This window comes from Pelodiscus sinensis, chromosome 1 (assembly GCF_052426305.1).
Source record: "Pelodiscus sinensis isolate ZL-2025 chromosome 1, ASM5242630v1, whole genome shotgun sequence".
Classification (NCBI taxonomy): Eukaryota; Metazoa; Chordata; order Testudines; family Trionychidae; genus Pelodiscus; species Pelodiscus sinensis.
The window spans coordinates 227,779,113-227,792,714 of record NC_143052.1 but is presented as its reverse complement, the minus strand read 5'-3'; the positions used below and the strand labels follow the sequence as shown (position 1 = coordinate 227,792,714).

The window sequence follows — 13,602 nt, the reverse complement described above, 5'->3', positions numbered from 1 at the left end:
CCCCTTTTCATCCTATCTATTAAAATAATTAGCAATCAAATAGCGGTGACATTTTAAGTGTAATCCTTTTGTTTTTGCAATAAGTCACCAATACGATTAATGAGGTGAGAAAAGGGTGGCGCACCCCCTCTCCCCCCAAAGAGCCAGGATTTAGGCTGTCTATAGATAACACTCAATTCACAATATCATTTTTCTTAAACAAAAATGAACAACTCCCTTCTCCCCATTTGATCGGGATTCTGCTGAATGGATGTATCAGGCAGTCAACATAAATGTACCAAGCATTTACTAACCTCTTGTTAACAAAAATCACTTACCCGGAGTTTGACTGTTGCACTCTCTTGGGTGAGAGAAAGAGGGAATGTCCTAATGTGCAGTGGTAAGTCCACCCACTTAGGAGGTGGCAAACCCTGGGTCCAGTCCCCCTGCTTTAATTGATCACCAACCATTGTTTATCTAGAATGAAACAGCTTCAGCAGGAAAGGCTGACGGCATTCTACATCAGAGTATTCCATAGCCAAGTATTTAGAGCATCACAGAGTTGAGAAACACCTATTCAAATTCTTTCTCCGCTGCAAGTAGGAGTGAATTGAACCTTGGTCTCAAACACCCCTGGCAAGCAATGGTCCCTCAAATTTTTTCCATCCATTTCCAGAATAAATTTTCTTATGTGCACCAAAGCATATGCACCACCAGAAGAAACAATGCTGCTAGCTGTGGACATTCTGCTAATCAGCTGGATGGCATTTGAATCTCTCCTGGGTGGCTGCCCAAATCTCAGTTTATAGGGGACACTATCAGCAGGTGTTCTAACTATAGGGCTAAAAGTTAAAAGGTGGGCACCAAAGGTGGCATCACTAGCCACCTAACTCCACTGGGTTCATGGCTTACTGTGAGGCTTAGGTGGGCAGTAGGAATCCAGATACCTAGAGGGAGAGACAGGCTTAAATTCAGAAACATAGGCACTAAAGGGTAATTTTACTCCAAAAATTTAGGCACTCAGTGTGTTTAGGCACATATAGGATTCAGCAAAAGTGTAGTGGATTGCAGTGGAGCCTAAAACTTGGACTTCGGTATCTCAGTCTGGGGTTTAGCTGTCTAATCCTCTTAGTATTCTTGTGGCTTTTCTCTTACCCCTCTCTGATTTATCAACAATTTTTCTAAGCCTTCCAGTCCACCCTCTTATCTTAAAACTCCTTCTCTCTATGCTTCTGGATTCTACTGAAACCTGTGACATAGGGTGTGGTACCATGCTGTAGTTCCTCTGATGGATACATTATGATTAGCATGAAAGCCAAAAGAATGAATTATGGCAGTGTCACTCATTATAATGTGTTGACAGGATTTAAGTTTAAGGAAAGAAACTCTACATTTTCAGAATTGATAAAAAGTGGATTGAGCTCTATTTGCAAGATTTGGAGGGCTAGTTTTAAGACATAAACAATCATACAAGGGACAGTCTCTTCTTGTTCCATTTCCCCTTTATTTGGCACTGGTGAGGCCACATCTGGAGTATTGCATCCAAATCTGGGCTGCCCATTACAGAAAGGATGTGGATGCATTGGAAGAAGTCCAGCTGAGGACAATGAAAATGATGAGGGGGCTGGAACACATGACTTACGAGGAGAGGCTGAGGGATTTGGGCCTGTTTAGTCTGCATAAAAGAAGACTGAGGGGGGATTTGTTAGCAGCCTTTAACTACCTGAAGGAAGGGACCAAAGAAGATGGAGAGAGGCTGTTCTCAGTAGTTATGGGTGGCAGAATGAGACGCAATGGTCTCAAGTTGCAGTGGGGAAGGTCTAGGTTGGATATTAGAAATAACTATTTCACCAGAAGGGTGGTGAAGCACTGGAATGGGTTATCTAGGGAGGTGACAGAATCTTTTTAAGTCTCAGCTAGACAAAGCCCTGGCTGGGATGATTTAGTTGTGTTGGTCCTGCTTCGGGAAGGGGGTTGGATTCAATGACCTCCTGAAGCTCTTCCAACCCTAGGATTCTATGATTCTATAAAAAAGAAAAAAAAACACACAATTCTGCACAAGGTTAAAGATTTATTTTTAATCACAGACTGAAACATAATGATTACAAAACTAATGGTTAGATTTAAAATCACCCCATACACATTTCTGTGGGAATATTTCCCTGCGACTCCCTAGCAGACTATGGGTTCAAGTGAAAAGCAGTACTGTTCACATTTGCCTTTGGGACTGAACGGTGAACTCCAGGATGATGGTTCATGCTGCAAGGAATCAGGTAAGGATGCTTGCTGGACACATTTCATTCACCCAACTGGATGTGGCTACTTTTAGGGACTTCTGCTACCTATATCAGAAATCCTAGTCATCTTGCAGCTTTCTGTCCAGAGCCGTCGCTGCAGCTCCTCGTCATATGATGCATCAGTAGATTTTGTCCTTTGCTCATTGTAGAGATAGATGCCACCAACTCCTTCTAGCTCTGGTGAGACAGCTGCATAGATGGATGTGGAGGCTCCTTCTTCTGGAGTCTGCAGCCAGTAGAAAACAAAGCTAAATGAGCCAGGTGTATATACATAAAGAACATGGTTCATCACAAGAAACTATCAATATCAAGCAGCTTCCTTGATCTGTATCCAGTTTTGTGACTTTATTCATGCTCTGATGAGAAAGGCCATGCATCCAGCCAGTCCATTACAGGCAGTCCCCGGGTTACGTACAAGATAGGGACTGTAGGTTTGTTCTTAAGTTGAATCTGTATGTAAGTCGGAACTGGCGTCAGCCGCTGCTGAAACTGATCAGTTTCAACTGTGGCTGAATCTAGATGCCAGTTCTGACTTACATACAGATTCAACTTAAGAAACCCAGGCGTCCCCAAGTCAGCTGCTGCTGAAACTGATCAGCGGCTGATTCCTGGAAGCCTGGGGCAGAGCAACTCTGCCTCAGGCTTCCTGTAGTCAGCGCTGGTCAGTTTCAGCAGCGGCTGACTTGGGGTCGCTTGGGGCAGAGTAGCTGGGGTGCTGCTGGGTTGCTCCAGTAGCGCGGCTCCTCGGCGCTACTGGGGCAACCCAGCAGCACCCCAGCTGCTCTGCCCCAGGCATCCTGATTCAGCCGCTGCTGAAACTGACCAGCAGCAGCTGAATCAGGACGCCTGGGGCAGAGCAGCTGGGGTGCTGCTGGGTTGGTCCGGAGCGGCGCTGCGGGACCAACCCGTCAGCCCTCAGCTGCTCTACCCCAGGGGTAGGCAAGAAAAGCCTGGTCTGCTGGTTGGGGGGGCACTAGCTGTAACTTCCCCCCCCCCCCCAGCAGACCAGGGAGATGGGGGTGGCGGGACCTGGGAGACCCGGAGCAAAGCCGCAGAGCATGCGGGCAGTGGGACAGTCCAGGCGCACTTGGGCTGTCCCGTTGCGGGTGTGCTCCAAGGCTTTGCTCCCCGTCTCCCTGCAGACCAGGGAGATGGAGAGCAAACCCGTGGAGCACGCCCGCAGCGGGACAGCCTGGGTGTGCTTGAGCTGTCCCCCTGCGGGCGTGTTCCGTGGCTTTGCTCCTGTCCCCCTGGTCTGATGGGGGGGTCCAGCAAAGCCGCTGGACCCCCCAGCAGACCAGGGGGACAGGAGCAAAGCCACCCAGGTGGGTCCCGCCACCTGGGCAGCTTTGCTCCCGGGCAAACGAGCAAAGCTGCCCAGGCGGCGGGTTTGCTCGGGTGTCCCTGGTCTGCTGGGGGGGTCCAGCGGTTTTGCTGGACCCCCCCAGAAGACCAGGGTGACTAGGAGAAGCTTTTCTCGCCCCGGAGGACACGGGTGGCGACCTGCCGCCCGTGAGCTCCGGGGCGAGAAAAGCCCCGTTCGTAAGTGCGGATCCGACATAAGTCGGATCCGCGTAAGTCGGGGACTGCCTGTAAAACATTGTACTAACATATTATATAGCAACAAAGTAGGTCTTTGTCCTTGAAAGCTTATGCTGCAATACATCTGTTAGTCTATAAGGTGCCACAGGACTCCTTGTTGCTTTTGCAGATCCAGACTAACATGGTTACCCCTCTGATACCTGATACTATATAGCAATACTTTTAAACCACAAAACTCTCACATGGACATGGAATACTTTGAGATATTCAGAGTCCAAACCCATTTTTTCCAGCACACTTTTTTTACTAAAGTGGCACAAGCAAAAGACCATGACAACCACGGCAAAAGACCATGACAACCATGGCAGCAAATGAAAATTCTGGTATTTAATCCAATCAGGTGAGGTAAGCCACAATATTATATTTTGCAAAGAACATAATTAACAGAGTTATCTGCTGTCAGAAAATAAAATGGTAAAAGTTTTGTAACGTTTAGCATGAAACAAATGTTTAAATCAAATTAACCCCTTTCAATCTGAGGGAATCCAAGACACTTTCCAGAGACAGCATACACATCCACCATTGAAATTATGCAGGTTTTCTTGTTTTTTAAACATGCACTGAAGTACAGGTTTATTTTGAATGGTTTGCATTTATTAATGATATAGAGTATGATCATGGCCTCATATATCATAATTATTTTAATCTTTCACAATTTTGCTTCTGCAAGTAATGAATAGTACAGTGATCCTACACAGTGTAGCCTAAAGCTGATTGAATAGCATTTCTCAAAAACTTTATGACAAATTTGATAGCATTTTAAAAATGTTATTGAATGATTATTTTAGAGATAAGCCAAAATGTTAAGGAGCCAGGTCATTGATTTCTATCAAAATATCTGCACCTAATTTCTCTGGGAGTTTTTTTGTGTGTGATTTTTGTCAATAAATAGAAACTTTAAAAAATATATATATTCATTCCACAGCGTTCCCACTGGAGCACAGACTCTGCAGTAATGTTATCTACTTGCAGTGGCAATACTCATAAAGACTTAATAGCACCCATTATACTGTTTGGTTCATTGGACATAAATTGGGAGCTGAGGCCTCACTTCCCCAATAGAAGTGTCAGAGCCATGCTGACTAACGTAGCAAATGGAGACTCATGTGACAGAGTTTGGTAAGCTTGGCTGCTGGCTGACTGTCATACTGCACAGCTCCCTAATGCGGATCTGGCAGCAGCAGAAAGGCACCTGTGGAAAAGCACTATCTTGGGAAGGAGGTTGGAAAAAGGCCTTAAAAGCTGATACCTGCCACTAGGACTGAAGCTAACCCTTGCAGAAAAAACTGTGTGACTTAAGAGCTGTGCAGGACAGGCTGTGCAACCTCTAAGTATATTCTAGGCAACTTTCCTCATAATGTGAATACAGTGAACAGTACAGTGTAATTGGAACAAAGCTCAGCACCACAAGCATTCACCTACCTGAAGAAGAAATTTTATAGTGTTAGAATCTTAGACTGTTGAGGTGTCTACATATGTCTTACTATGAATACTCTGCTCAATTTTTCCACTTCAAGCCTGATTCAAAATACACCAAAGGCAACAAGAAAACTCCCATTTACACCAATTGACTTTGAATCAGGCCATTTGAGGCCTCACAGTTATTTCCTAGTCCAAAAATTGTCTAGTGAAATATTATGGTAATCCTATAACTCAGGGCCTATTTATAGGGTAATATATTACTCAACAGGAGTAAACAAATCTGGCAAGTAATGGTAAATGCTGGTTTTTCAATTAAAACCACTTGAGACTGGGAAGGCAATGGGAACAGTAACAGAAAATAAGGCCCTGATACAGCCAAGATTAATATGCATTAAGGATGTAAAATTTCGATTATTTGGCTAATGGAATAGTCGATGTAATTTGCATCGACTATTAAATTAGTTGATATGGATGCTTCCACCTTTGAAGTGTAGCAGCAGCCATTGCTATGCTTTAAAGGTGAAAGCGCTGTGGAGAGCACGGTGCCAGCAGGGGACTCAAGCAGTCGCCCTTTGGCCCTGTGCTCCCCATGGTGTTTCAAAGCGGTAGCGCTGCAGGGAGCCCAGGGTCAGTGGGCAACTCCCCCACTGACCCTGGTTTCCACACGGCACTGCTGCTTTGACAATGCTGCACACAGCCTGTGCCAGCTGGGGACTCGCAGCTGGCCCCAGGCTGCACACAACCTTTCAAAACGGCAGCTCTGTGTGGAGCCCGGGGTCTGACCCCAGGCTCCACGCGGCGCTGCCACTTTGAAGCACCCTCTGTTTTCCCCCTCACCTTGCTGCCTGTTTCTGATAGAGGAAGCCAACGCAGGGGGGGAAGCAACTAGTCGTTCACATCCCTAATGTGCATGCTAGACTTTATGTACTAACACTGCTTTAAATTAAGCATGCAGAATAAGAGCTTAACTCTTAGCCAGGACTGCCTTGTAAAAGAGGCTCATGTTTCACTTACATTTTCTAGCCTTGAATAAATAATAAATCATCATCCGTAATAGCAACAAATTAAATTTCTTAATCGCAGAAGGACAGCAATTAATTGTAATCATGAATATTTTATGGATATATTTCATCCATCAGAAGGAAAGCATTGAGTCTTAAGGTACTGTCTGTGTTTTAATTATAAATCAAGTGATATACTAAGCCTATAACTCAAGTGATGGTTCACTGGACATCATGTTACTAAATTCAACAGCTCTCTGGGACACACAAGTGTAAAGGAAAAATGTCAGTGACTCATAATTCCCAGCAGTGATAGCTCATGACTAAAATAATTTGTATTATCTTTTTAAATAACCAAAAACAAAGTGCTGCATGGGAGTTCTACAACGTAGGCCTAATCGTGAGAGGTGCTGGCTTCAGGATCTATATGTGCATCTACCTGGCACTTGGGCAGACTTCCATTAACTTCCACAGGGCTCTGAACTGACTCAGAAGTCTGTCTGCATGAATCTTTAGAAGGTGTTATCTCTAGGACTGCCAGGTGGTTTCAACAAAAATACTGGACATACTTGACATTACATCACAATCTACATTGCATCTTATTTAGAAAATACCGGACATTTATATCTTCTCATTTATATTTTCTCAATTTGTTTCCCAAACAGAAAGCTCAAATACTGGACTGTCCGGTTCAAAACCAGACACCTAGCAACCCTAGTTATCTGTTAGTGGTCAAGCTAAGCCTCCCCACCAGGCCTTGTTCTGCAGGACCTGCTTTACATCTTTTCCAAGGTAGCTACAGTGATCTTTAAGTGGCTCAGAGCTTTCTTCCAGCCCCAAAAGTGATCTTTTCAGAAAATTATGACTGATTGAAAACACTCATTTGAAATTTTGAACAGAAAATATCATGTAATCATATTTACATGTACAGTATTAGTAAATAGCTGGGGACTCATAACAATGACAACTTCTATAATCAATACAAAATGTCAGACCCACAAATAGAAAGGACAAAAACCTGTGATACAGCTTTCAAGACAAGAGATGTCCCACTTGATTTAGAAGGCCTTATTCTACCCTTCTCTCCTATGCATCCCTTTCTTCTGCCTTCCATTTTATCTTGTCTAATCCATTACTCCTCTATTTCTACCCCTTTCTTTGCTCTCCCTGAATAGAGACCAAGAGAGATCTGAAGGTGCTTCACAAACTATACTGTTCTCCATAAAGACTTAGCCAATACCACCACATTAATTTCAGACCACTTGAACTTCTAATCCAGAGTAAAGACTTATAGGTTCATTCAATATTAAAACACTTTACATTTCACTTTTTTAAGAGAGAGACAATTAAGAACATGAGACAGAGCTGAAAAGTGCTGCCCTTTCCATGACAATGCTGTAGTGAAGGATAATTTATTTTGGAACTGGAGCGATTACCTTCAATATATATTAAAAGATGCAACACTGTGCTGGACTAATAAAAGTTGTGAATCCGGTTTAAAAAAACAGAAATTGAAGTGATGAAGGCACAGCAAGAGACACATGTGTTTTAACTTGGCTAACTGACACATAATGCTGGCCGAAAGGGGAGGGTAAAAAGAAGCAGGAGAGGTTTGCCTGTAAATTCTACTACATGAAACTGAAAAAGTTTCTGAAGCCTTCTGTTATCTATTCTGTCAGATTCTTGGTTTGCCACTTAAAACAGAAACAAAGCTGAACCGATAAATGAGCAAAGATTTGCTTAGGAGGAAAACGGCCACAGTTCTGAAACCTACTGAAGTCTGTGGGAGTTAGAGATGCTCAGAACCTCTGAAAAATCAAGCTGTTTTTATTTAAGAGCCTAAATATGGATTCAGGCGACTAACTTGAAATCATCAAATTTAAACATTCTGGCCTTAAAGACGGGTTTCAAGAAGTATTTCAGAACTAAAAAATATCAAAAGTTGCATAGTGAAAGTGAGGACATGAGGACCTAGGTATGTAAGTCCCATTGATTTAAATGCATTATTTAAAGGCTGTATGATGCAATGATGGCAAATACGTTTTCAGCACATAGGAATTCTCAGCGTGTTACCAAAGAAGTGTGTATTTCATTTGACTATACAGAACTTTTATCGGAGACTCTCAATGGTACCATTTTTATCTCTCACCTGTATGAGCTGATGGTCATGCTAGATTTTCTGCACAACAAATTTAGGCATGGAGCAGCCCCTGTCCACGGGGACAGAGGCTGCTGCCACCCCATGCTGCTGCCTCTATATCAGAGGCAACAGCGCAGGGTGGCAGGCAGCCGGTCTGCAAGGGGAATTGGTTTTTAAACTGGCCCCCCTAGCCGACTGTCTGCTCTGCCTGCCATCCTGCACTGCTGCCTCTGCTATAGAGGCAGTGGTGCGGGGTGGCAGGAAACTCCCTGGGAGTGGGGCCAAGAGTGCACTGACTGCCAATTCTGCCCCCCCAGGGACTATTGAATAGTTGTGTAATCGCTAGGTTTCATAAGGTTACACAACTATTCAATTACACAATATCTAACATGTCTACCTCAATCCTCAGGTTTCCTGGTGAATGTGTCTATTTAGACTGTGAGAATGGCTGATTTTCACTCCTTCCCTATTAGTACCATCAGAAAGTTTATTAATTGTTTCATCAAGGCTTGTTTCCTCCTTCCACAACACTATACAAACTGAGCCATCATGGTTGATGGTTTCCAACTATGTTTATTCCAGGTGCTAGTCAATCGGGAACATAAACTCCTCTTTCTGGCAGTTTCTTCCCAACTCCACAGATCTGACTGGCAGTATCCCAGGTTATATAACTCATTGGACAGGAGCATTACAAGTTAAAATTATATTTCTGTTCATCAGTATTCTTCTCATAGAGACACAAGGCAATCCGGAGGGAAGTCCCGGTTAAGATGATTTTCAATGTAACAAAATTAACCATAAAGCCAAAAGGCCCACTGCTAAGAAAAAATGCCTACTGTCAAGTGAAACAACTCCCTATAACATTTTAAGAACAATTTGAAATAATAATATTAAGCAGCATAATCTTTATTGAGATGAAAATTTAGTTTAATAAGAATGAAAAGTGCATTGGTTTAGTGTTTAACGTAATATTCCCTTTTTAAACACAAAACATATCAACCACATGAGGATGGAAAGTCTGTATTTTGCAATATGTGCTTAGAAATTTGCAACCATGTACCAGACAAAAGGGGATATTTGTAACTGTTTTAAGTCAAGAAGGAAGTTATGGCTTGTCAACTATCTATCTATCTACACAAGATTGCAAGTGATTGGTTGTATCAGACAGGACCAGGATCAGATTATCAGCGGCTTCAGACTTTGGGTTAGGTATTGTATATGTATTCTTATTATGTGCTACTCTTAAATAATAAAGGCAAATTTATTAATAAAGACAATTAAGTCTGACTAATCCTATCTTTACTGTTTCATTTTTATCAGCTAAGATGGTATCACTAACAACAAAAAGTTAACACAATTTCTTCCATATTATAGTAGAGCTAAGAGGCACCAGCCACAAGAACTGCATCATCCTAAGTACTGGACAAAGGTAAAGTTAGAGTCAGTCCCAGAAGAGCTTACAATCTAAGAATACAAGCATGGAAAGGGAAACAAAAGCGCAGCCAGCCTGTGATTTGTTCATGTCACAGTTCGAGGACAGGAGCAGAACCTAATTCTCCAGGGCCCTAAGTCACCAAGTCCATTAGACCATGCTTGTCCTTCTTCTCTGATTTTTGTAATATAAAATATGTCATTCATTTATTTATAGTCATTTCTATGGCTCTCATTACCATAGCATGTAAGCACCTAATTATAAGGGGGAAAGTACAGATTGTTTTTAACCCTCTCCTCACTCCTAAATGTAAACTGATCTATCCTTAACTAGGAATACTTAATCATAGTTTAGTATTCACACTAGAGACTTTTTATGTGAAGGAGAAATACTGTTATTCCTATTAATTACGCTTTGCCTTAATTCCACAGAGAGTTTTCAGCTATCATGATTATTATCCGAATCATATAACTGACAACATAAGACAGCTCCTCCCTCTACAAACACAACAAAGCTACTTGGAGAAAGCTCCTCTTTGATTTCAAATGCTAGAACATCTGCTTCATCTAATGACTTACATTCCCTTTCCTTTGTAAGGAACCCAATTTAAATATGAAGCAAAGAGTGAATGGATCAAAATTAAAAGAGGAATCAAAGCAACAAACCCCTCCTGAAAGCTTTTAATCTATAATTTGGCCATGCATTGTCTCATAACAATTTATAGTTAATCCCCACATTAGTGAATTCTTTCAATGAATGTCAGGTTCTGGGCAACTATAATAATACACCACAGAAAATCAATAATTGTTATCGGACACTTAACAAGCTAAGACAGTGGTTTTCACACTTGTTTTCTCATGACCCTGTTGAAGAAAATTGTTGATGCCTGTGACCTAACATAATTTAACTTACGTGTGGGCTCCAGGGTGGGGCTAAGGATGAGAGGTTTGGGCCGTAGGTTTTGTGGGGAAGGTCAGGGCTGGGGCACGAGGGGCTTATCTCAAGTGACTCTTGGTCAGTAGTGCAGCAGGGGTGGTAAGGCAGGCTTCCTGCCTCTCCTGGCACCACAGACCATCTTGCACTATAAAAGCAGCCAACAACAGGTGCCCAGCCATTGGTAGTGCTCAGTGCAGTGCAGTGCGTGGAGCACTCCGCAGTCTTTCTCCCTCCCACTCTGTCCTGTCTTCCCAGGACCTGGGCTGTTGCTGGCCACTTCTGGGACACAGAGCAGTCTGCAGTGCCAGAACTTGCAGGAGGCCTGCGTTAGCACCCTCACTGATCACCCTGCAGCAGCGAGACCCAGTGCCTAACATTCCATGACCTAGTACTGGGTCACTACCCATAGTATAAAAACCACTGAGCTAAGATGCTATAGGAACAAGCAATATCCTAACTTATAAAGATTAGATTTGGAATGTATTTTCTTCTTAATTAAATGCATACCAGTGTGATGTACAATATACAATGATGTAAAACAAAGGAATCACTCTATATCTGACCTACCTTTACATCAATAGGAGAGCATCACACATTGGTGTAGTTAATCCACCTCCCTCTGACAGTGCTAGATACATGGAAATTAGGTCAATATAACTATGTTGCTCAGAGGTGTGGATTTTTCACAGCCCTGAGCAACACAGTCAGTTTACCTTTCTATCGTCTTAGTTTCTCCATCTATAAAATAGGATAAAGATACTTTCTCACCTTCTTTACAGGGTAGTTGTGAGGATTAATTAGTTTATATCTATAGGACGCTCAGAACAAGCATAGTACTCTGTAATGTATTAGTGTCGGAAACAGTTCTGTAAACTGTCACAGGTTGATAAAGCATAAGTCTAAAACATGCAGAGCAGTTTATTAAATACTCCAAAGAGATAAAGAATACCAGGTATTTCAAGAGCATTAACACTTCCGAGTGACAGCCGGTGAACACCTAGTGGTGTCATTACTGAACTGAGTAAGCTGTCAGCTGTAAATACCCACAGAGTAAACAAAGAAGTTGAAGTCACTGGGATAACTCTCTTGGATAATAGTGATAGAAATGTAGCCGTGTTAGTCTGGTGTAGCTGAAACAAAATACAGGACTATGTAGCACTTTAAAGACTAACAAGATCGTCTATATATATAAATATATGGTTGTGACAATTTTTTTCCACTATTTGATCTGAGGAAGTGGATCTGGCCCATGAAAGCTCCTCATCTAATAAACCATCTTGTTAGTCTTTAAAGTGCTATATAGTCCTGTCTCTTGGATAAGAAAGACAAATGAGTCTGGCTAGTGTTTCTCAAGATAAGTAAGCTAGTCCCAAATGGCTGCATTGGTGCTATAAGTACATTTAAGGATTCTGAACTTCCATAGCTGCAATAAAGAGGAAAAACATTGGGAAGAGGAAAAAAATCAGAAAGAAAACCATTTAGGACATCAGTGTGGACTCTGCTGGAGTCTTGCTCTATTCATTCCTCCTGACGTATGGAAATTGGCAAGCAACAATGTTCTGCAGATGGATAATCTGGGAACACATATAGCTTGTACATCTGGTGCCCTAGACCGGTGAGATTTTTATGTCTGACAGCCAGCCAGCATTAATTTTTGGACAGCTATCCCATAGCTCAAGCTAAAAAAGGAGAGAGATTAATCCATTAGTACTAATCTTTTCCCTTACGCTCAGGGCTTAAGTCTCAGCCACTCTTTTTCTCCCTTCCACTGACTCTAACTTGTCTTGAGGCAGGAATTGAGACCCGTAACTGTCTAGGGAATTGTGTTGCTGGAATTAAAATACTCAGGCACAGGTAGCACTGTAAAACCCAACACTTCAACCCCCCACTCGATTTACATTTTGCTTATCTCTACAGCACACCTTGGTTTCATACTGTAGCAGTCCACTGACTATGGCCCCAACGTGAGGGGATAAACCTAAAATAAGAGACATTAAAATAGCAATGTCAAGACATTGAAGTCTGGACATAAAGTATGAATTGTTCACTGATTTCTTCGCTTCCTTGAAGTTTCAGCAATTCTGATGTTCTCCAAAGTACTTACAACTTCTCCCAGCTTGGTATCATCTGCAAACTTTATTAGTGAACTCTCTGTGCCATTACCTAAATTGTTGATAAAGATACTGAACAGAACCGGTCCCAAAACAGACCCCTGCGGAACCCCACTTGTTATGCCTTGTCAGCATGATTGTGAACCTTTGATAACTACACTCTGAGAACAGTTATCCAACCAGATACGCATCCATCTATGTTGTATTTTCCGTTTATTGAGAAGAAGGTCATGTGAGACTGTATCCAATGCTTTACTAGAGAACAACAAGAGTGATGGCAAAGGGCCAAACCCTATGATTTAAGGCAGGAAAATGAAAATAAACTGAAAATAAAAGAAGATGGGGAGAAACATACCTTATTTTGTTTGGCACTAAAACCCTTCAACAGTGCATCAATTTTTCAGAAATATTTTTTAGATGAAAATCTTCTCATAAATCCAACCAAATACTTCAGTAGCTCACACACTCCTGCTCATTTTGTTCTCACTAACCTCCCTTACCTATCTTACCCAGGCTTTGCTCCTCCACATCTTCAGGGCACAAACAACTTTTGTCCTCATCCTATAAGGTGGCATTCAGAATAACCTTGAGCTTCTGAGTTTCCAGAACTATCACTGGCCACAATAACAGCTGTGGGAATTAACCTTTTCATTGTATTAAGTGCCCGAGGAAATATTTGGCT

The 13,602-nt window shown here is 42.3% G+C and overlaps 1 protein-coding gene across 2 annotated transcripts in view; it reads right to left on the bottom strand.

Moving 5' to 3' along the window:
- Positions 1-2,030: 2,030 nt before the first annotated feature.
- DHRSX (dehydrogenase/reductase X-linked) overlaps positions 2,031-13,602 on the bottom strand; it is a 288,314-nt gene continuing 276,742 nt past the window's right edge. For both annotated transcript variants that reach the window (XM_075915713.1, XM_075915707.2), the window contains one exon: positions 2,031-2,502. In XM_075915713.1, coding sequence (XP_075771828.1) covers positions 2,305-2,502 — 198 coding nt within the window. In that variant the 3' untranslated portion in view covers positions 2,031-2,304. The remainder of the gene's footprint in view (positions 2,503-13,602) is intronic.